The sequence below is a fragment of the Kryptolebias marmoratus genome, linkage group LG9 (genome assembly GCF_001649575.2).
Source record: "Kryptolebias marmoratus isolate JLee-2015 linkage group LG9, ASM164957v2, whole genome shotgun sequence".
NCBI classification, from domain to species: Eukaryota; Metazoa; Chordata; class Actinopteri; order Cyprinodontiformes; family Rivulidae; genus Kryptolebias; species Kryptolebias marmoratus.
Window position 1 is genome coordinate 10,189,438 of NC_051438.1, and position 23,257 is coordinate 10,212,694.

The following is a 23,257-nucleotide window of genomic DNA, read 5'->3' on the forward strand; positions in this document are numbered from 1 at the left end:
CCATGAGCCACGTCTTTGAGACCCAATGTCACAGCAGGGCTCAGACCATTACCCAAGACCTGATCCACCCTGCACCACCATCTCTCCACCAGAGAATCAAGATTATTCAGCCACCAGCTACAAGACTGAAAAACAGCTTCATCCCAAGAGCTGTAGGACTCTAACACACACATTTTGAGACTGTCAATGTAAATGTTCCTCGTTTACTTATTGTTCTCATTTCTGTTTGTTAATATCTTGTTACTAGCCTTATTTTCTTTCTTGGTCTGGGAATAAAAGAATTTTGTTGTAACACTGGCAACAGTCATGCAATCACAATTTTAAAAAAAACAAAAACATATCCTTTAGAATAGTTCTTTTACGTCAAAAATTGCATCACACACCAGAAATTTGTACATCTGTATTCAATTTACAATAAATTTTTGATAATTACTCAGCTGCTGCAGCCAAGCTGCTTTTGTTAATTAGTAAGTTCCCCCCCCCTCCCCCCATTTCAGGTTAACACAGACGTGAGTTTTTAACGTTTTCTGTAAAACGTCAACATAAAATGGCCGCATCAAAATAAAAATCAAGTTTTCAACCCATTTTAAATGAGTCCGCTGAAACAAAAAGGAACTGACTGCAGTTTAACGACAAACACACTTCAGATTTATTTATTTTTGGTTGCACAACAAATTGAAAGGACAGAATGACAAAAATAATCATAGCACACCGATTAAACCCGGGCCCTAACATAGAGCTCGTCAGTTATTATTTAAAGTCTTGAGCAACTCACAATATTAGGACACAGATTATTTTAATCTGATAAATAAAAACAGATCTAAAAAGAAAATACACAAGACTACAGATATGAAAGACTGAAAAACCTGATTAGCTTGACATCCTTTGTCCAGCTCAGTTAAAGTATAATGTATGATTACACATATAAACCTAAAGAAACACACCTCTAATCTAAAAGTGTCACATAATGAGAGCTGTCCTTTAGTGTGTTTTTAAAAGTCTGTTAGGAATGACCCAAAATAAAACAAAAAGCACTTCAGCTACCTTTAAAATTATCCTTTTAACAACTTTTTACAATAGTAGTGATTGTGAAAATATTTCTTGTGATATGTGGTAAATATTTAATTACAATATATATAACAACTATTAAAATACAGAACACCTATTATACATATATTGTTAAATTACAACATTCAATTCTTTTCCATATCCACCTCGCTCTGTTAAGGGTCGTGGTGAATCTTGGAGCTTATTACGCCCTGGACAGGTCGCCCGTCTTTCACAGGCCTGACGCAGACAGACGAGAAACAACCACGTGCGCTCACACTCACACAGTCAGCTTGGACCTCCAGTTCACTCAACTTGCATGTTTTGGACTGTGGGATATAACCAGGATGCCTGGGACACACACACATAAACAGAAACATACACACTCCACACAAGGTTCAATCTGGGAGCTTTCTTACTGAGGTGTCAGGTGTGGCGGGCACAACATCATTAAAAGGAAAGCAGCATTTTCATGGCAGGGTTTGTTGTTCCTTTAAGCCTTAAGCGAGGTAGGTCTTGAGCTTCTGCGTTATGGCTCTGCAGCAGATCGGACACTTGGTGAGCGACTCGGAACACTGCTTGCAAGTGACCAGGTGAACGCATGGTAGGAAGACGATGCAGATATCTCTGTCCATACAGATTTTGCACTGTTTTTCCATCTGCAGCTTCCGCAGTTTCTCCAGTGGGTCCTCATCTGAAAGAAAAAGGTTAAATAAATAAATATACACACACACATACACATTAGCACCCTTGTGCAAGATTATTTTCATACAGCAACTATTACTTTATCTCCATGTGACTAAAAGGCAAAACATAAATCTGTACATTATATTCCATTTGTGTACGTGGGGCTTTTTTTACTTTGACTGGAGAAACACTAATATCACATGACAAAAAAAACCAACCTGCAGCCATTAACAAGTAATTAACTATCAGATCCAATTAAAAAGCATATCATGTCTAAATGACAGGGGTTTCAGATTAAAGCTGATGCCATTTAAACGTTTCCTCATCCTGTATTTCTGCTAAAAACATGCCTCATCACACACATGGGACGTGTCGCTACCTTACCTGGCATTTCACTTTCCGCCGTGTTGGACAAACAGTCCTCCACGAGCGCTTCCACGTTGGAGAAACCGGAGCCCGTCCTGTCAATTTTCTGCAAGATGGACCTCTCCACCATGCTGGGCTCAATACCAATCTCTATGGCTTTCCGAGCCATTTCTGACTGAGACTGAGGTATCCCTGAAAACGATCGAGAGGCAAAATATTTCAGTTTACATCTCAGACTTTTAGCCAGTTACATGTGCTCAATTTGAAAATTTGATTTTTTTTCCCCCTCTAATCAAAAGTAACTATTAAAATATATGAACATTTACCATTTCCATTGCCTGATGGTCCATTCTGTTGACTCGGATTCTGGAAGTAGAACAGGGTCCCAGTTATTTTCAGCATGTTAAATAAACTAAATGTAGCTGTCATTACTACTGACAAACACTTGGGTTCACATTGACTTCCACAAACCTTAAAAAACCAAAAGTTAAGTATTTTATCTTGCCCACACAACATAAAGCACATCAAAAAGCCATCTTTAACACTGCATTGTGTGCAAAAGGAGACAATCAAGAGCAAAATCAATGAGTTCACACACAGCAAAATAACCTAATTGATTTTAAAAACTATTTTAGCTGGTTCAGACTGTAACTTAACATAGCTAAAATTTACTAAAGGTTGAGTAAAGGATGTTGTCGTTTTTGATCTTTATTCTAATACATGTAATCCCAGGTCTTTGTTTTAGTCCTAATTGCTCACAGGAGCCACACAAAGGCACGTCATTAGAAACCAGATTAAACACGATTCAAACCTACAAATCTGGTTGTTCAAAGTTACTGACCTAGTTGGAGAGATCTGTTTCTTTGCTTGTTATGTTTAAAAGAAAAATCGGATTGGCAGACAAAATTACTGGCTATGGTTTGTCATGTAATCAGAAAACACATGAATAATGCTTACAGCACTGCTACGTGGACATTGTTGGAGCTGGACGTTGTTGATGAATTCTATTCCTTTTTCTTCTAACAAGAAGTTGCATCTATAGTGAAACAAAAATGCCCAAGTTATGGGTTTTGCACAAAGGCATTACAGCAACAGAAACGTGTGCATGTGCGGTGACTAAATATTGAGAAGAACAAGCAGGTGTGGTCGCTCTTACCCTGGGTAGAACTTGGCATGTTCCTCCCAGGGGTCTTCCTCAGGCTGCCAACCTTTCAAACCTCCTCCACAGCGAAAACACTTCACCTTATCACCGACCCCTTTAAAGACACAATTTGAACATCTAAATTCACCACTACACCAACATATGAGAAAACAATCACGCAGATTTGAAATGCTGTGCAACGTTTTTTTTTTTTTTTACATTTTTTGTTTTCTTTTATGTTGTACCTGTGCTGTAGAAGCCTGCTCTGGCAAGACTCTCATGGTCAACGGGGTGATGAAGACCAGCAAAGCTGCCGAGCCTGCCCTCGAAACTCTCCATCCAGTCGTGAGCATTCGTATTTTGGCTGGATTCTCTCTCCTGCTCGTCCTCCTGGAGTGGCACATTGCCCATGTTGTGCCCAAGGATGAAAAAGCACCTGGGGAAATGCGTGGCGTGCTCTTCCCAAGCGACGTCTTCGGCCTCCCAGCCATTCAGTCGGCCGCCGCAGCAGAAACACTGCACGTGGTCGCCCTCCTCCAAGTAGTAGAAGCCGGCCTGAGCCAGGTCCCTGGGCCTCATGGGAGAACTAAGGGGCCACAAGGAAAAGCTCCGCAGGCGGGCTTCCTCGCTCTTCATGTGAGGGGCCATGGGGTAGGGCGTCTCATCAACCACAGCTCCGGTTGACAGGCGGTACTGCATGTCTTCTGCAGCTTCGTCGTAGGTGGAACCATTAGTCAGGGAGGTGCCAAGACACGGGTTAAAACTGGGTCGGTGGCAGCACTTGAGAAACGTGCACGTTGGAGAAACCTGTAGCAAGAAGGGAAGATGTGCTCAGTTATTTAACGCAGAACAGCAACTAAAATATGACCTTTGATTTATTCTCTCTCTTTTTTTTTTTAACTTGACATATATTTACCTCCTTGTGCCTTTCTACTGGCGTGTCCCCGCTGCACCAGTTGTCTACCGTCTTCTGGCAGCTGAAGCAGCAGACACGGTCCCCGTTGCCAGTGAAGTAGAAGCCGGCCCTGGCCAGTCGGTCGGCGGGAACTTGCCGAGCCAGGTTGGAGCCATGGAACGAGCTCAGCCGGTTGTTCAGCTTGGAAAAATCAAGCTCGCAGTCCGATTCCAAATACCCATCTTGTTTGAGCTCACACATAGTTCAACTAGAAAAAACAAACAAACAAATGGATAAATGTACCGGGGCACGCTGTCTGGAGAAATGAACAGAAGAGCATACTTTAAATACCAGATCTGAAATATCCTACGTCTTCCTACGCATGAAGATTCGCCACTATGCCTTTAAGAGAGAGGCAGCCAAACTGTAATCATGTCTATGCTTGATTATTCCATGCCAGGGATGGGCACCGGAAGGGCAGTAAAAAGGGTGTAACCCAACACGCTCTATTCTAGAGCACAAATAAGAACACAGCTCAATGGGTGACAAAAAAAGGCCTGTGTCATAAAGATAATGATTAAAAAAATAAAACGCTGTAAGGAGAAGAGACACAGTGTTCCAGTCATCAAAAGGTACATGTGTTTCAGGGACAAGTGACTCATAAAGAAAGCACGCCAGCAATTTCATTGGCACACTCATGAGGGGGGAATTTTTCACATTTTGGCACACGTGAAAGTGTTTTCTCAGAAACTACATATTCAAATAACTTTAACGAGGGCAGCCATGTAAGGGCAATAAACAGACTACGGGTTGTTTCGGACAGTGTTGACATTGATGAAGGCTCGTGATCTTTGCACTAAATCGGTTTCGCAATACAGCTGTGTCCTAACTTTGTCATCGTCATTAACTCGCGCATTTATTTGCCTTTTCTGACGCTCGGCTTGACTGGCTCAAAGTTTAATTTGTTCCCAACGTGATAGGAAATCCACGCGCTGCTGACACATATATAGGTTGCTGCTTAAATCGAGCCCATAAGCTTCAAATAGCTGTTCGCGCTGAGTCAAAATCGACATTTTGGTACAGCTGCATAACACGTTTTACGAGTTTGTTCCTTAAAGAAATACATACGAGCTTAAAAGTGCGCTAAGTCGACGTGTAACGCAGAAACAGTCGGTTTGGATTTTGACCGTTGCTCCTAACTGGTAACGTCTACGCTCGGACACTGGAAAAAAACTACAAATGTTTGCTAGCTGCCGTTAGCTTCGTCGCTAGGCTGCGTCGTTACTTCCATCGACTGTCCTTGCACGACTTCGCCATTTACCTTTCTTCGGACGCCTTGCGGACAGGTCTTCGGGTTGTAAATTCCAATTACTCCTCGATGAGAACACCCCGCCAGAGAGGAATACGAGAATTAAAGGCAGGACTTTATAAACATCGACTTCAGGAAGTGAAAGCAAAAGGGGAGTGTTTTGGGGGTTTTTTTCCGCAGCGTCTGGCCAAGTCTGTCCCCTACCGGTGACGTCACGAGAACAGGTTATTTCACGCTTAATTACAGAGGCGGTTCGAGAAAAAATGGCGCAGTGGGCGAGCCCCTTAAGTAGAAGTACTGGGATTTTTTTTAATACATGTTCATTATGCAACCACGCCACCCCCAAGCAAAGGGAGAAACCCACAATTTAGGTATGGCAGTCCAGCAAACAGCATTGGGATATCTACAAAAACACTACTGAACAATTACAACAGTATTGAAGATATCGAAAAATGAGTTTTTACATGGAATAGTTTTGTGTTTGTTTTTTTCAAATGGATCTCTGCAGCTCAAAATCTAATGTACATGAGCAAAAAAAAGTGACAATTTGTCTCAGGAAGTATGTTGTTTGAGATACCTGAGATGTTGATAGTGGATATGAAGAATGTCAGAAATGAGGAACTGAATTATGGACATCTGCAATACATATCTAACCCCCAGTGAGCCATATCGCCCATATAAACAACCGCTACTATTAATACGGCCCTGAACTTGACAAGGCCGATTAATTTCTCCTGAAAGATCACAATTGCTGTTTCTCTTTGCCAGCATATAAAAGATTTGTTTTACAGCACTTATTGGATTAACCATTGTTTACCACCCTCAGTTTAATTGAAATTGGTTAGGATGTTCAGAAACAATCGAGGCTCACTGCTGTCCATCCTTTCATTTTCCAGACCTGTTTTTTTTTTTTTTTCCTGCATGCTCCTTGGATCATGGTTGAGATGGTTGAAACTTAGACACATTTGAGTGCACCCACAGGACAATGACCCCAAACATATTAAAACTGGTTCCTGATGGGATGAATCAGACTAACAACAAGCTTCTGGAATGCAGTGTTAATTTCGTTGACTAATATATTTCGTCTTAGTTTTCGTCAACGAACCTTTTTTTCAAGACGAAAACGAGACGATAACTGAAAAAATAAATAGTAAAAGGATAAAAACGATGACGAAATTAACTGACATTTTCGTCAACGAATAAAAACGAGACGAAAATGTTTAGCAAGGACGACATCCAATCAGAACTGATTTCGTCTTGTGAGAGGTAGGGACATGTTGGGAAGAGATCCAATCATAACTGCTTTAGCGTAGGTGGAGAGGCGGGACAAGCGGGGTGGCCATCCAATCAGTACCAATGTCTTTAGCAGCAGCGCGGTAGGTTGCATATTTGTACAAAACCCGGGAAGACCGTCCTGTGAACTGCGTTACTCATGGAGCTCGACTCAAAGTTAAATCCACAATGTCCGCGGGGAGAAAGAGGACGACATATGGGCACATTTCTCCTTTGATGTCGCGCAAAACAAGACTGTGTGCAAACCATGTGGGGCGACCATCTCCGGCAAAAACACTACAAATCTCAAACGACATCTGCAGTCCAGCCACACAGAACTCCATGCAAAGGTAAGCATTGTAATGTTAATGGTTATTTAATGAGCGAAATGTGTGTTTAACTCTACTGTGTACTAAAGACACCACTGCTATTCTCTAAAGTTAATGTTATTGTTAGTTAGTTAGTGTTGACGACAGGAACAAGACATAAATTTACTCAGTAGTAAAGAAATGCTTTAGATAGCTAGCAAAAATATAATAAAATAAGTTCATCTGTTAACCCAAAAGTTGGTGTAAAGTTCCTTACAGCCCTTTTTCAGTCATTTAATTACATCCTGAGAGGATCACTATAGGACGGTGTGTGGTTTTGACCTCATTTATAGAATGAAGCTAGGTTAGGTTTACTGAGTTAGTGCTGGAGATAAAACAAGCTCCTTTTAAAACTGTATTTTTGTGTCTACAGTCTGTTTAACCATTCAAATGCTTTAATTAAGGGTCTTACATTCTATACATTTAGTTGTGACTTGATTTCTAGAACATTTTTTAAAAATACAGATTATGAAATTGTGGTGTTATTTGTGTCAGGTCAGGATTTTAACCATAAAATATTTAGTCATGTACCCACAATAAAAAATAAAAAAAAACATTAATGAGCTGCTCAATTTATTTATCTGATTCAATTTTGAACTTGGTATCATTATTCAGAAATGAGTCTGAGCTCTTATGGGTTAAATAAATAGAAGACAATAAATAAAAAGGTAAAACAAGGATTCAATTTTTTTTCTCTTATTCACTTTGCAGTTACGGAAGACCTCAGATGAAAACAGTGGGCCACAGACTGCAAAGAAAGTGACAGCATCCCAGCAGAATATTTCAGCAGCTCTTCTATGTGCTTCAAAGTACAAAAGTGACTCTAAAGAACAACAGACGAAAGAGGAAGCTATAGCTAAATGGATCGGGTGTACTGGATTACCAGTAACTACAGTTGAAGATGAGGACTTTGTTCTTATGATGGATGCAGTAGATAGGAAGCTGACTGTTCCAAAAAAAACAAAAATAAGCAATCTGATAGACAAATATTATGAAAGTGAAGTACAAAAATTTAGAAACAGATTGGCTGCTGCACGGAGAGTCTCTATTGGAATTGACCTGTGGACAAAAACAGGGCTCACTGCATCATTCCTGGCTATAAGCTCCTGCTACTTTTGTGTTGAACAAAGTAAACCAGAACACATATTGTTGGCCCTTGAACAAGTAGTCCACCCACACACTGCACAGTCAATCAAAGCATGTGTGGATAAATGTATGCAAGAATGGGGCATACCAAATCAGAAAATCATCACAGTAATAACAGACAATGGAAGTAACATGGTGGCAGCATTTAAACAAACCACACCAGAGGGAGAAGAAACAACCTCTGAGGATTCAGAAGACTCTCCAATGATGGACCCTTCAAAGTGACACCATGTCCATGTCCCTGGTGGTCCCTGCACTCTTTGATCTGCTCAGCCACCTTTCTGACTTCGAAGAGAACACTACCCATCGAGACCTAGTTGCTCTTGCAAGGAAAATGAAAGGAAGCATTAACCAGCGTTTTGCGTGGATATTGGATCCGACCGATGAAAAGTTCTCACCACTTGTAGCAGCTGCCTGCTTTGTCAACCCTAGAGTGTGTGAAACCCTTGTTGATGTGGCTGATGAAAATATACAGGAACTACTGAAACAGGCAGAGGAGTATGTGATCCAGGTCACACACCCACATTCACAACATGAGGATCAGCCCAAAGATGATGGAGAGGAGAACAGGAGGTTACCAGAGGAACCAGAAGCAGCACCATCCACATCAAAGCAGCCAGTCTTCAGGTTTCTTTCAAAATGGCACACAAAGTCTGTAAAGAGGATCTCCACAAGCAGCATGAGGCAGCAGATCAGAAAGTACAAGGAAGAACTTTCACAACCCATCACACGTGACTGTGACACAGGAATAGACTTTTGGCTAGAAAAAAGTGACACTTTTTATCAGTCTAAAACCTTTTGCATTAGATTTACTGGCTATACCAGCTTCTCAGGCCTTTGCAGAGAGGGTATTTAGTGTTACAGGTGACCTCACCAGAGGCAGGCGCAATAGAGCAAGGGTAACATTAGCATGAAGTGCTTTCCTTAAAATGAATAGAAACAAATAAATCTATGTGGTCACATTGATGGCTCTTGGATAGAAAAAATTGCAACTATTTGTAAGATACAATGTGATGTACAAAAGTGGTATTTTCTTGTCATTGCTGAGAGAGCAGATTTTGGATCCATGTACTAATGGAGCTGTAGGTTAGGTCAGCTGTTACTGTTTTGAAGTTGCTGAAATACAGTGTTTGCACTATTTGTTACTGGCAGCCTTTGAGACTTTTTTTTTGAGAATTTGTTTCCTAATATGTTGTTTAAATGATTGCGTTATAGGGATTATCTATTTTTCTTTGTACATGTTTAATGTCAGCTGAAATATTTAAGAGTAAACACTGAATTACAGCTTTTTTTTTTACACTGAATTCAGGGAGAGCAGGCATTATAGCTTATGCACTTTCTTTTTGACTGTTTTTTGAAATTTCTTCTGTTCAATTAATAACCTGTGAATACTAAATTATTAATAGTTAGCTGTTTTGTTACGTTTGGTGTTTGTTTGCACTAATGGCACTGCTGTTTTTATGGTACCCAGTTTTAGAAAGAATGTAAAATGCATTTTGTTGTAATCAATATTTTTTTATTTGTTTTTTCCCCAGGTAGAGCAGGGCTACAGGTCATCTATATTTTGTTATTGTTTTGCTTAATAAGCAAGGTCTGAGCAGATAAATAAGTTAAATCTGTTTTTGTGTACATTTCACATTCAAACATTAATAATATTACATAACAGATAAATTAATGTTTAATTTTGTATAAGTGTATAGTTAAAAATTCAATGGAACTGATGGAAAAAGTATTTACAATTACACCCTTTACATTTTAGTCGACTAAATTGACTGTAGATTTAGTCGACTATATTCTTATGATAATTAGTCGACTAAAACTAAAAACATTTCAGATGACTAAATTATGACTAAAACTAAATTACATTTTAGTCAAAAGACTATGACTAAAACTAAATCAAAATTTGCCGTCAAAATTTACACTGCTGGAATGGCCTTCCCAAAGCCCCAGCCTCAGCCCCATTGAAAATATTTGGACAATGCCTAAAAGCCAGGTCTGTGTCACCACAACAAAAACAGCGTATGGTTGAGGTGCAGCTTACAAAGGGACGTTTAACCAAATATTAGCTGGAGGCTAAGAATTATTGTGAGCCTGTATGGATTAAAGAAAATTCACATTAAATCCAAACTTGTGCACTTTTTAAAAACCTATATTTATTCTTCTAATGTCCCCCCAGCGTTAGTAAATGAATAGCAATTTATTTTTAGATAAATATAACCATGTTGAAATTTCCCATAATGACTTTTTATTTGGTAATCAATTTAAACACATTTTTGACTTTGGCTCAGAGTCCACATATTGACTCAGACTTGTTTAAAAAAATCTCATCTCCACTAACAGAGTTTCACCATGTAACTAAAAGTGAACTCATTCTTTTAGCAGAAATCAGCATGAAGTTAAGTTCCTTATCTGTGAAAATAAAAATAAAAAAACAATAAAAGGCTGAATTTCTTCCTCCCCATTAAATGTAAAGTCCGAGAAATGAACAAAAGATGCACTTTATTTAAATTACCTGCCGGTTTTACTAAACGATAGATGTACTTCTTGTGATGCTTTTTCATTTGTTTCATTATTTAGCATACAATCAGCATGTAATCTGACAGACAGTTTCTAGGAAGGGAACATTCTTGTAGCTCACATATTGTTACCTATGCATAGTGAAATGACTGTTATGAACTGAAAACTGCTGGGAGTGTCCCGGTCCTCAGTGAGGTGGACCGGGACTGAGAGGTTCTGACCAAGAAAGCTTGAGCCCTCGAGCTCGACAGACAGGCCAACTGTCTTCTGGAGAAACATTTTACAGTTAGATGATAAAGCTTAAAAAAGAGAAGGGATGAACTTGTCCTTTTCTGTAAATAAGAAACCCAGAATGCCAGTCAAAGTTACCCCGAGCAAGCAACCTAAAAGCCCCTGGTGCACAGCTTCATCTGGAGTGAAAGAGTGATCATGTTTGACAAGATTATGCTAATTAAGGATTGAGCTGAGATTAGGAAGATTATGAAGATGTTCAATCAGAGTTCAGACATACAGATTCTGAGCACTAATCAAGTTTATCAGTCATTTCATGATACACAGGTAACAACATGTGAGCTATGTGATGAATGTTCCCTCCCCAGAAACTTTATCTGTGATTAATACAGTGATGCAATCAGAGTTTTAGGATTTTAGGACGCTGACTGTATGCTTAATAGTGAAAATGTGTCCAAGTTTCAGCCATCTGGCTGCTGATCTGAGGTGCAGCTGAAGAATTATTCCATCCACTTTGTGCAATGCATCAGTATCACAGCATTGCTTGGCAGTTGGTACAGTGTTCTTAAAAGCTTCATGCTGATTCCTCCAAGAGTTGGGTCCGTGCCAAGAAAATGTTTACAGAAAACATCTTTCTGAAAATGGTCATGGGTATTAAAAGTTTGCTTGAGTAGAAGCAAAACATAAAGCAATGAAAGATTACTCAAGCTTTGTGTCACCTTAGCCCCAGATATCATATCTTATGCGACTCGTCTGAGTTGGCAACTGAAATAAAAATGTTTTTTTTTCAGGAATTTAAATTAGTCATTGGTGGAATTACTAAAAACCCCATTAAAACAGCTTTTAAGATCTTTAGGGAATCAACCTATAAAGTTCACTGCATGTTTTTTAAGTTTAGTTGTGACTGTTACGGTTAGTTTTGGGTGCTAACACTGCATCTCAGGTGGATGGGTGACCGTCATGGAGAGAATGTGGTTTGTGCCGTTGACGTAACGTCCCACATAAAAGAACAAAGAAGTTCTCTTAGCTGAAGGGGGAAGCAGGGAGTAGGAAGTGCTACACAAGGGAATGAAATACCATACTGTACACCAAGGACTCAGGAATGAGTTCAGGTTCACATCCTGGTCCAGAATTAGCTCAAAAGAAGCAGAACCGCAGTCAAGGTAGCTGGACGGTGGAACAGTGGGTTAGCGCTGCTGCCCTGCACCAAGTGGTTCTGGATAACTTTAATTTGGAACTAATTTAATTGAAAACGTATCCAATTCATGCATAAAATTTTATCTAAACTAAACAAAAAAGCTTATATTTGAGTGTATAATTGACCAATCTGTTTAGCAAAAACGAGTGTTGCTGAACTTTTTTACCTAAAAAGAACCTTTTTCAAAATGAAAATATGGGTCCAAACACAGAACCCTGACGGAACTCCATGATTACAGTTAGGGTGAGAAAAAAATTAAATAAATAAATCAGTGATTGCATAAAAAGACAGGAGTCAGACCTTCGACGGGAGTGCACGTTTTCCCTCTACATCAGGGGTCTCCAATCCTGTTCCTGGAGGGCCACTATCCTGCATGTTTTACTTGTTTCTCTGCTCCAACACACCTGATTCAGTGGTTAAATTACCTCTTCATGTTCTGCAGAAGTCTGTTAATCACCCATTGATTCAAATCAGGTGTGTTGGAGCAGAGAAAAAAATTAAAAAGGACTCCAGAACCAGGGTTGGAGACCACTGCTCTACATGGTGGACAAATGTGGTTTCGTTCAACTAACACAAGACAATGTGAATTTGTAAACAACAAATTTATTTGAAATAGATCGTGTTACATTTTGTTTCCATTAGTCACAATAAATACGTGTATTTCACTTAGTTTATGAGACAATGGTTTTCCATCAGACATATAGTATCTGCATGAAATAAAACCCCATCGAGGAGCTGATGAGGGTCAACGGTCCAACCATCTCATGCTCCACCTGGCACCAGTCCGTGTGTCTCATACCGAACCCGGTCGAGAGGGACTGAGCGGAATGGCAATTTTTAAGGATGTATCGTGGCACTGGTGTGGACTGCAGTCAAAACGTGAACAACAAGGTCTGCTAAAGCGTCATCCCTCCACAATTCGACGCAGTAGGTTTCCTAAACAGCCCTTGGCGATCTGGAGCGGGGTCTTCTCCTCTTTGTTCTCAATGTAAATGCTGGCCCCGTGTTCCACCAGCAACTTGGCTGCTTCGACGCGCTCCTCATCGCATGCAAGGTGGCTGTGAAGAGAAAGAAAAAGAGAAAACTGAAATTTTGTACGTTCAGCAAAAAAAAAAAAAAAAATTTTCCCCCTATAACCGACGTCAAACCGCGTGACTGATACCGCCGAGGAGAAGCGGGAAAAAAAAAAAAGTTCTCTGGGCACATACAGCGGCGTGTTGCCCTGCGAGTCCTGGATGTTTGTTGAGGCGCTCTGTTTGAGGAGCAGCTGGATGAGCCGGTAGTTGCCCTTGGCGGACGCCCTGTGGAGGGGCGTGGAATCCAGCTTGTCCGTAGCGTTGGGGTCTGCTCCGTTTTCCAGCAGCAACGAGGCGATCTGGAAAAAAAAAAAAAAAGGACAAGAAACCACGTCACTCGCGGGGAATAAAAGTCAGGCCTTGGCGCTTCTCCTTTCACGGGAAAACGTTTTATCTCAACTTGTGCTTTTGGTTTCTGAAAGGAACCACTCAATCCGCACACGGTGGTGGAAAATTTAACCATTCGTGGAGAGAAGTGGCTTGCTGAAACTGGTGGAAAAAGATCTTATCGAGAGTGACTTGTTACCCATATTTATTTGTATTTTATTCTTCGGTTGGTGTTTGAGATTGTTGTTCCACCCTCTTAAACGCAGAGAAAATCAAAAGCGTAGCATTCCTTACAGGAATACATATCACCCACTGCTTTTCATGTCAGAGTTATAAACTAAGAAAATCTTACCTTAACAAATGATGGAGTTTTAGCCATTACGTGTGATATTGCGAGATCCGGCTCAGAGTACGTGTTTTGGATAACTCTCATCTACCACCACGCCAAGTTTTAGCTCAATATCTGGAAAACTGACAGAGTTGCAGAACATTGGTGTGTGTGCCGTGCTAGGGTTGATAAGCTGTGTCAACAATCTTAGATAAATGCACATTAATTGATTATTTCCTGAGACTTTCGATAAAATCAGGAAAAACAAACACATGCATAGAGGCAGTTACAGTTTCACCCACCTTTTGACGGTGGCCAATTAGAAAATCAAACAGTAAGTAAAAAAGATCTAATTGTTAAGATTGTGGAGGACGTAATATATATATATATAAAAAAGCTCTTTCAAGTTATTCCCTGTGTTGTGCATTATCGTAAAGTGATGCAGAATTTCCAAATCTTCTGTACCGTTTTTAGACTCCTAAGAGTATTCTCTGCTCCACCTGAACACTTCTCAACAATTAGCAACAAATTGTTCCTTCAGAGGATGAAACTGATCCTACAACGCTTTAACAGAACACCTTCTCAGGGTGGATTTTCTACACAAACTGTTTGATTTACGTAATAAAAAGCCACACCTAGCAACAAAGCTGCTGAGAACAACAAAAGGAACTAGTGCACTGAGAAAAAACAGGTTGGATTCCTGCTGCTTCATCACACGAACCTAAAACTGCTTAGATGGCAAGATGGTGGGGGAAAAAAATAAGTAAATCCCATATTGTATTCTTTCAATCTTCAGTGGAGAAGCCAGTCTGAAAACTGAACTGCATTAAATATTTATTATTTTGATCAAAGCTGCTTATTTTATAGTACTGCTGAAGTGAGACTTGCTTTAAATGAGTTAAATCTACATCTTTAAAATGAGTGATTTTATCAGGAAACATCCTGGTACATATTTACCCAGTTAACTGGAGGATATCCAGGTTTCATGTCTCCTGCTAAAAGGCGTGCGATCACGTAATTACCTGTGTCTGGGTTCCTTTATTTGTCTGTTAGCAAAAATATCTCATGAACCACTGGATGAACTTAGATGAAACTCTCAGAAAGTAAGAAGTGGATATGAATCTACAACTGATTCCCTTTTCGAGTCAAAACCATTCAAGACGGCCACCACAGTGAATTGACCTAGTCAAACATAAAAAATGGCTCCAACTCAGTCAGTTTTACCGATACGGAGCTAAAATTTAGTGAGGAAGCAGCCGAGAGTCATTTGCAACGCATACTTTGAGCGCTAACAGATCACATGAGATCAAGCAAGGTGGCGGGCAATGTGCATTCCTTCAAGGAATGCTAGTTTCATTAAATTAGTAAAAGCTTGTTTTGACAACATATTTGCCTGAAGGACCTGGAATCTTCCGTTTCTAAATTCAAGTAAAACAACAAAAAAAAACCACAAACAATAATTATTTTTGTCCCTAAAGAAACAAATCTCATTGGAACCCTGGATCTCATTCTCAAGGGAAACCAGTTTCAAGCAAACAAACGAGATAAAAATATAGTTACAAACAAATACAGTCAGTACAGTTCAACATGTAATTCTATTAAAGGATCAGATAAAAGCAGAATAGAAAACTAAAAACAAGAACAAGTATCCAGTGATGCTGGTTTTTGTTCCCAGAAGAACTTCAAATTCCTTAAGTGGAGTTAGGTTACACGTTTCCGGGTCCTGTTGCAGCCCGTTTTGTCTAAGCTTTCTTCATACCAAAAGAATGCTAAAATGATGACAAAATGTGAGTGTATGTTATAGGTCTCAACAGGGAGAAGCCAAAGGTAACAAAAAGATGATCAGGTTGAATGGTCTCCCTCCTCGGCTTCCCTCTGGAGTTCCGGGAACCTGACAATTAGATTAATAACGTCCGTGAGTGACGAAGCGGACTTTCATCTCCTTTCTCAAACTTCAACTGAGGAGACGGACGATGGAGGGCGCTACTCACTCCAGAGTCCGGACGAAACAGTGACTTGACTTTGTTCCCAAAACTTACTGTTACAGTCCTTCACTAATAACTTAGAAGTTCTGTATCGATTTATAATTTCTTGGCTTTGTAATAAATACACAGGGAACGAACTCTCACTATAGAGTGTATCATGTAGGCTGTGGCTGCTTTGTTTATCTGACATGTAGGAAGAACTATAAATATGTTGGCAGAAAGCCACGGATAAATTTGTAAAATCAACTTAAACCAAAGCAAAAGCCTGCATGTGGACAACCTGCTGACCTGAGAGTACAGAGTGCAGTGGTGATCAAGGGGTTAATGGGGAAATGAAAACTGTTTTGAAACTAATAAAAAAAAAATCAAAAGAAAGTCATAAAAGGTGCTTGTTTCCAGTTTCTCATTTGAATAAATTTACACTAATTTAAAATTAATAATCAAAGATTGAAAAAAAAAAACCATGCAGGTTCGACAGCGGCTGGCCGTCTGCTGCTGCTGGACCGACACTGGCCGCCTCTAATTGTCCAGATGGGAAACTCCTTGAAATGTGGGGCTCCAGTTTCCCACAGATTCACTCTAAACCCAAAAAAACCCCTGATACTCTTTAAACCGATACTCTTGTTAACGAAACTTGCTTCTTCTTCTTCTGCTTCCATTTTGATTGATAAAACCCGACAGTAACTTCCGCTGTCCTGCAGCGGTCTGCCACAACTGGCCCCGCCTCCTCCTACGTCACCAACAAAGGAGGTAACCCCGCCCACACAATCAGCCCACTTCCGGATTCTGACACAAAAACTCTAAAAACAAGTCATTAATGTTTGAAATCAGACAAATGGACCACTGGGGGGGGGGGGGTGTTTCATGATGACGTTGAACTAAAGGAAAAACGCAAAAACTCATTTTTATGTTTTATTTCATTTCCCCTTTAACTGAATGCAGCGGACAGAGTCATTTATTACCCTGTCCCGCCACTGGGTGGCAGTAGGTAGCGCAAAAATTATATAATAATAACAATTGAATAATAATAAAATGGTTAAGCAAAGACAATAGAATTAATGATGAATGCAACAAGCGGGGATATCAGGATGTAAAAATAAACCATGGTTAAATATTTGAAAAGAAACTCTGAAACAGACCCTGGACAACAGTCTAACTCAGAGAGAGCTTAGTAGAGATTTTAAAAAAAAGGCAAAAACATTGAGCTTCAGATGAAATTGCAATTTTACTTTCACTGGGGATCAAGACTGAGGTGTAAAGCTGAGCTTTTATAATCTACTTTTGGACTCTTTTTACTTTACAGCCGTCAGCGACTTCCATGTTTTGGCAAACCAGAGCTCCCATTTTTCTCAACATACTAACGTGATCTGTGCTCTACAAGCACGCCTGCTAAAAACTCTACGAATGGAGACAAAGAGAGCCATTGAGGAAGAGCATGCCTTCCTTCGATTGCTGCTAGGATGTCGTCTTCGTTAAAACGGATCTTAGAGCGAGTGCAAAACAAACTGAGGAACAAGCTGGGTTCGAGCCCAGCCACACCTCAACCCAGAGCAGGACTAAGTGGAAGGGGTGGATGGATGAATGGATGAACGGATGAATAGACAGATGGAATGTGATGTGGTCTCTGTAGCTGCCACTGCAAGCGGGAAACACTACCTCATATCTGTCTTTGGAGGCGGCATAGTGCAGCGGGGTGCACCCATTTTGGTTGACCGAGTTGAGCTGAGCTCCTTTGCATATCAGAGCTCTCACGATGTCTTCTCGACCTGCAGAGGCAGCAATGTGCAGAGGAGCCCAGGAGGCCTGGGGAGTGAAGGACACACCACACACGCTCTTAGCAATACCCTGAAATAACATTTACCTCATCACGTTAAACGTGAGGTGTCACTTTCAGATGATGGAGTGCATCACCTCTTATCAAAGATCCTTTATTGCTCTGCAAAGCTGTTAAATTTAAAAAAGAAACTAACAATGAACAAACATACATCATCTTGGAGATTCACGTCAACTCCTAATTCGAGCAGAAACGTCACGATGTCGGTGTGGCCAGCTGAACAGGCCCAGTGCAGAGCGGTTCTGCCGTCCTGAAAACGTATATTATTTTCAGCAGGGACTCGTGAAAAATGATTGCTGGTTTCGCTGTGTCACTATAACACTCTTACCTGGTCCGTTTTGCAGGCAAGCGTTTTATCAGACAAAACACACTGTTTTAGTTTCTCGTACTGCCCGCTGTATGCTAAGTTGCAGACCTCCACATTCGACACAGAACCCTCCATGGGTGAATTTTTATCACCGTTTGGGTAAAACTTGTAGGAAACTTGTGATGAATTTGAAATTGCTGCGTTCAAAACACAGGCGCAATGACTCAGGAAATTATGATCTCTACTTCCGCATGGGTCGATGCTGTTCTCTTCAAAGTAAAATACCAGGTCTGCGCTCACAAGACAGACAAGGCATATCTACGCATGAAGTAAGAATATATTAATTTTATATTTAATGTACTACATATATTACTGTAAAAGTGTCTATAAAATGCATTATAAAATACAAAAAATCTGACAATAAAGTTTAATTGGGTTTGAACGAAACTAGAAACGTTTTATTTTGAAAGGTGCGCATTTTGCCCGGAAGAAGTAAAATATGCTCCAAGATGGATGCGTTGTTTGCTAAATGAAGAAGAAAAAAAGCGTCAACTTTGAATCCTTATACCTAATTCTTCACAATTTTGTCTATTATTTTTGGTTTCGTTTGTTGTTTTAATAGTTGTACACATGGCAAGCACGTTGGTAAGTTCAACACCGTTTATGTTTTTATTCAAACAGCTCGCAGTCACACGTGTCGTTGTTGCTGTTTTTAGCAGTTAAATATAGTAAGTTAAAGTTAAAAATTGTTATGTTTTACACAGTTTAGATAAGGTGTTTATTACGTGTCTGTCACTTCAGGATTTCAGGACCCATGTCGACCAGTCGTGCCGATATTCTGAAGAGTTTGTCAACATTTACTATGATTGCATGGATAAGAAAAGGAGGGTGAGTTTTGTCCTCCAAATCTTTCTGTTGAAACACAAAAAACTGTATTGTTTGTTTTTACAAAGATTTATGAATGCATCAGGATGAACTAGAGGGGAATAAGCTTACTTAACCATGTAAATTAACCTGCTGTTACACAGTTTTATCACCAGGGAGCAGTGACTTATAACCCACATCTTAATTACAGTTCTGTTGTTGTTTTGTTAAAGACATATTTGATGTTATTTAAAATTCAAATGTAGAAGACTTGATATATGTAATTCAGTCGTTTATGTTTTCTGTTATTTTTCAAAAGTGGACAACCAACCTCAATCATCAAACATGTTAAATGAGGTTGAAATGGCCTTTGCTTGATGTCATCGGGTGTCCAAATTTGTAAAAAAAAAAAAAAGATTAAAGTTCAGTTAGTTCATTAAGTTTATTTACAAATAAATTCCTAACATTACATATCTGCCTTTCATGCCAAAACAGACTAAAATCATCTCATGTTGAGAAATGATGGCATTGAAGCCGTTTTGGACAAACCTTGAAAACAACGATATGTTCGATGTCATGCAGTGTTGTGAGATGTCACACTCGGAGTATGTGTTGGGAATGACACTCAGCTATAATCACACCAAATTCTTGGTGAATATCTGTAAAACTGGATGAGCCATTTGTTGTATTTGCTAAGGTTGCTTCGCTGTGGATCTGGAATGTCAACTCCACTGTTGTAGACGAAAGTCCAGGGATTTCTTTCTAAACGCTTCTTCGTGTCCACTCAGTGGCTCACAAAATGTTTTGCCAACGCGACGGACAAATGATCACACAAAGAGAAAAACGTCATCGCCCTTTCGTTTCCTCTGGTGGGGAATAGTAAATATGTACAAAAACAATATGATTAGCAAAACGTTTTGTTTCCTTTTAAAATGAACAAATGATTTACCGTTTACAGTTTTCATTTTAAAAATAGCTACTTAGACAACTTCAGGAGTCGCCACATCGAGTCGTCCTCCTCCATCTAAGTCTGTCTTCTGTCTAAAAATAAATATCCAAAATTTTAAATGACTAAATATCCTAACATAACATTACACTCTATTAAAATTAAAGCCATTCTTTGGTTTGAATTTTTATTTCTCCCTGGTTTTTATCCTGGATGTATATATTTGTTTGTTTCCTTCTTAATTTTTGTTTCCCTTTTTCTGCGTCTTCAAGCATATTTATTTCTGTATTTCCTTTTGACATTCTTGTTTCAATTTTACATTTCTCTTTGCATTTCCTCTTCATTAAACAGTAAGGGTTTGTTTTTACGGGCATGGTTCTTACCGGCTGCTTATTTACCTCTAGTTGGTTGCTCCAAAAATTTCAAGAAAATAAGCAGTTTCAGGTGCAGTCTCACTGAACTCTTAGTGTTTGCAACACAGCAACCAGCGAGCTGTGCGGTTGCATTTCGTGCATTCAGTTTTTGAAATTAATCACTGCCTATTTAAGTGTGCACGGCTTGCAAAATCATAATTTAGACCATGCCATTTTGTTGTTGAAATGTTCTATCCGCCTTGACTTGTTTTGTACCTGCCACCTTGGCAGCCATTTATGATTTATTCTACTTGAAGTACATTGTTGACATAAAATTTGGACCCGTTTTTTAAATCATCTGCATGATTAGACCTGGATGCTCAAGGTGGCAGCCCTCGGGTGGTTTTTCAGGGAGGAGATGCAGCTCGAGTGCGCTAAAGTTACAGAAACTAAACTGAGACCAGTTTGAGGTGCCTGTGACAAATCTATTTGAAGAGGAAAAAAAAAATTTGAACACGTCCAAAATTCAAGTGACAAGACCGCAGACCACTGCGACACACGCGTGGAAATTGAGAACCGTCACAAACGTCGGGAGACATTTTGAAAACTCCCTCGTCAATGTGAATCGCGCTGTCGTTGGTTCAGGCATGACTGTGGGCTGGTTGGAATGCTCTCACAGGCCAGATACGGCCCAGTGGCCATGAGTTGAGGAACACAGGTTTGAACCAAATGTCTTTAACTAGAATGTACATGCAGTAAAACAGAGCAGTCTTGCTCTGATTTGCAACATTTCGCAAAGTGTTGCCTGTTTACCATTTCTTGGCACCACTTTAATTCAAATTTAAAGGAAAAAGGTGCTGTAAATCTTGTAATGTTTTTTATATATATATATATATATTTGTATTTTGGAGAGGGACCGTCGAGCATGTTTTTTGATGTTTTGATGGTTTATTTGTTTTTCTGATTGATTCTTTTGCTTCAGAACTTGACCCGGCTCTACCTGGACAAGGCGACCTTGGTGTGGAACGGGACGGCGGTGTCAGGACAGGATGCGCTGAGCGAGTTTTTTGAGTCGCTGCCATCGAGCGAGTTCCAGGTTCAAACGCTGGACTGTCAGCCGGTTCACGGTCAGTGAGGCAACATGAAACACTTCCAATCATCACTCAAAGACAACTTTGTTATTTAGGGCGTTGAAATGTCAAACACATTGGAAAATATTCAAGTTTTAAACTACTTACACAATGTTTTAATACCTTTTTAATGAAATTGAGCTTCCTCTGCCTCATTTTTATTACCTTTCACTCCCAGAACATGCAACCCAAGGCCAGACTGCTTTGCTGGTGGTGACTGGCGGCTTAGTCAAGTTTGAAGGCAACAAGCAGCGTTTCTTCAACCAGAATTTTCTCCTCACGGCTCAGGCTTCGCCCAACAACGACCAGCCTGTCTGGAAGATCGCAAGTGACTGTTTCCGATTTCAGGACTGGAACAGCTGAGGTTGCCCTCGCCTTTGTCACTGTTGGCTTGAATTCTTAACAGCAATTATCTTGTGGCATTTGTATCTTTATGTTGTGTTTTTACTTTCTTGAAACATTTTATAGTGAAAGCAGTTTTTTGAATTTGCAAATTAAAATTTTCAAACACTTCAGCTGCGCTGTGGGCTCGAAGACGCGATTAAGAGCATTTTGTTCACGATTTCTGTTTCCTGGTGCGCTTATTTATTCTCTCCCCAGAATTATTTGGGCGCTGACAGAATTTGGGTAAACATATAGTTATATTTACATCCTGATTATTGGTTAAACCTGTCGGAGACATTTACATTAAAAGGACGAGTTAAGAACTACAAACTGTTTTATTTGTACATCTCTTCTGTCTAGAGGCTCAGGTTTGTTAGACAAATACACACAAGACAAGCTACATTTGTAACTGTTTGAGAAGAAACCAGTGGTAGCTAAAGATTGTTTCCTCATATGTCATTTTTTTCTTTTCTTTTAACTATATTTTAGTCTTTAATACCAATTCCAAAAAGTTGGATTTGTGTCAAATGTAAACAAAAACAGAATGAAATGATTTGCAAATTCCATAAACCAGCATTTTACTCACAATGAAACATAATAAAGAAATGTTTAAATAATGAAGTTGTACAATTTTTAGAAAAAGAAATGTGATTTTGAATTTAAAGGCAGCAGCACATCTCAGAATAGTTGTTCCAGGGTCATGTTTCCCTCTGTGAAGCATCACATCTTCTTTTAACATCTGTGAACTGAGGAGAGCAGCAGTTTTAGAGGGAATGTTGACCCATTCTTGCCTGATAGAGGATTCTAGCTGTTTGACAGTTCCAGGTCTTTGCTGGATTTTTTTGATTCATGATGCATCAAATGGTGAGAGGTCAGGACTGCAGGCAGGTCAGTTCAGCTCCTGGACTCCTCTACTACGAATCCCTGCTGCTGGAATGGAGGCAGCCTGTGGTTTTACATTGTCTTGCTGAAATATGTAAAACCTTTCTTGAAAAAGAATAGAGCACACATTGTTCTAAAACCTGGATATACATTTCTGCATTCATGGTGCTTTTCCAGATGTGTAAGCGGTCCATACTATAAACACTAATGCACCGCCATACCATCAGAGAGGCAGGGTTCTGAACTGTACACTGACAACAGGCTGGATGGTCCCTCTCTTGTGTACAGATGACAAAGTGTCCATGGTTTTCAAAAAAATAAAATTTGAATAATCTGACCACAGATTGACACCAAGTCTGGATGGTGTTCACATCTGGCTACTTCTTTGCCTGATAGAGCTTTAAGCAGCATTTGTGGAAGGCGCAGCTGATAGTTGTCCTCACCTAACTGATGAAGGAATGACCCAAAGCTGTCTATGAAAAAGCCATTCGGTCATTTTTGGATAATAAGGAATGAAAAGCATTTAACAACCTGTGATTCCTAAAAAAAATAAATCAGTGTGGCCAAAAGGATGTTTAAAATAAAACCAAGAATATGCACTATAATCACCTTGTCATAGTACAACTAATATAAGAATCAAAATATTTCTACATTATCTAAACAT

The 23,257-nt window shown here is 39.7% G+C and overlaps 3 protein-coding genes and 1 long non-coding RNA gene across 4 annotated transcripts; 2 read left to right on the plus strand and 2 right to left on the minus strand.

Annotated features, from left to right (window-relative positions):
• Positions 1–625: 625 nt before the first annotated feature.
• Positions 626–5,596, minus strand: LOC108237932 (X-linked inhibitor of apoptosis). The gene is made up of 8 exons (XM_017419673.3): positions 5,458–5,596; positions 4,158–4,404; positions 3,487–4,048; positions 3,257–3,356; positions 3,058–3,136; positions 2,427–2,466; positions 2,119–2,292; positions 626–1,741 (listed from the first exon to the last, which is right to left on the minus strand). The coding sequence occupies exons 2-8, from the start codon at positions 4,395–4,397 to the stop codon at positions 1,548–1,550; spliced, it is 1,389 nt and encodes a 462-aa protein (XP_017275162.1). The 5' UTR covers positions 4,398–4,404; positions 5,458–5,596; the 3' UTR covers positions 626–1,547.
• An 894-nt stretch (positions 5,597–6,490) lies between these two features.
• Positions 6,491–8,055, plus strand: LOC119617345. Its single transcript, XR_005233580.1, has 2 exons — positions 6,491–7,067; positions 7,797–8,055. It is a non-coding gene; the product is annotated as an uncharacterized LOC119617345 (long non-coding RNA).
• A 4,705-nt stretch (positions 8,056–12,760) lies between these two features.
• Positions 12,761–18,286, minus strand: psmd10 (proteasome 26S subunit, non-ATPase 10). Its single transcript, XM_017419695.3, has 5 exons — positions 18,056–18,286; positions 17,879–17,977; positions 17,550–17,696; positions 13,386–13,552; positions 12,761–13,235 (listed from the first exon to the last, which is right to left on the minus strand). The coding sequence occupies exons 1-5, from the start codon at positions 18,167–18,169 to the stop codon at positions 13,082–13,084; spliced, it is 681 nt and encodes a 226-aa protein (XP_017275184.1). The 5' UTR covers positions 18,170–18,286; the 3' UTR covers positions 12,761–13,081.
• Positions 18,287–18,525: 239 nt separating this feature from the next.
• Positions 18,526–22,328, plus strand: nxt2 (nuclear transport factor 2-like export factor 2). The gene is made up of 4 exons (XM_017419709.3): positions 18,526–18,679; positions 18,836–18,922; positions 21,180–21,324; positions 21,506–22,328. The coding sequence occupies exons 1-4, from the start codon at positions 18,665–18,667 to the stop codon at positions 21,688–21,690; spliced, it is 432 nt and encodes a 143-aa protein (XP_017275198.1). The 5' UTR covers positions 18,526–18,664; the 3' UTR covers positions 21,691–22,328.
• The last annotated feature ends 929 nt before the right edge of the window (positions 22,329–23,257 follow it).

What these genes read in the sequence shown, in the direction of transcription:
- LOC108237932 (XM_017419673.3), bottom strand. Translation starts at nt 4,397, where the DNA reads ATGTGTGAGCTCAAACAAGATGGGTATTTGGAATCGGACTGCGAGCTT. An exon ending in CAGTAGAAAGGCACAAGGAG is followed by an intron (nt 4,049 to 4,157) that starts GTAAATATATGT and finishes TTCTTGCTACAG; the next exon opens with GTTTCTCCAACGTGCACGTT. An exon ending in ACCATCAGGCAATGGAAATG is followed by an intron (nt 2,293 to 2,426) that starts GTAAATGTTCAT and finishes GATCGTTTTCAG; the next exon opens with GGATACCTCAGTCTCAGTCA.
- nxt2 (XM_017419709.3), top strand. An exon ending in GCATGGATAAGAAAAGGAGG is followed by an intron (nt 18,923 to 21,179) that starts GTGAGTTTTGTC and finishes CTTTTGCTTCAG; the next exon opens with AACTTGACCCGGCTCTACCT. An exon ending in GGACTGTCAGCCGGTTCACG is followed by an intron (nt 21,325 to 21,505) that starts GTCAGTGAGGCA and finishes TTTCACTCCCAG; the next exon opens with AACATGCAACCCAAGGCCAG.
- psmd10 (XM_017419695.3), bottom strand. Translation starts at nt 18,169, where the DNA reads ATGGAGGGTTCTGTGTCGAATGTGGAGGTCTGCAACTTAGCATACAGC. An exon ending in TTGCCTGCAAAACGGACCAG is followed by an intron (nt 17,978 to 18,055) that starts GTAAGAGTGTTA and finishes ATACGTTTTCAG; the next exon opens with GACGGCAGAACCGCTCTGCA. An exon ending in ACGTGAATCTCCAAGATGAT is followed by an intron (nt 17,697 to 17,878) that starts GTATGTTTGTTC and finishes TTCACTCCCCAG; the next exon opens with GCCTCCTGGGCTCCTCTGCA.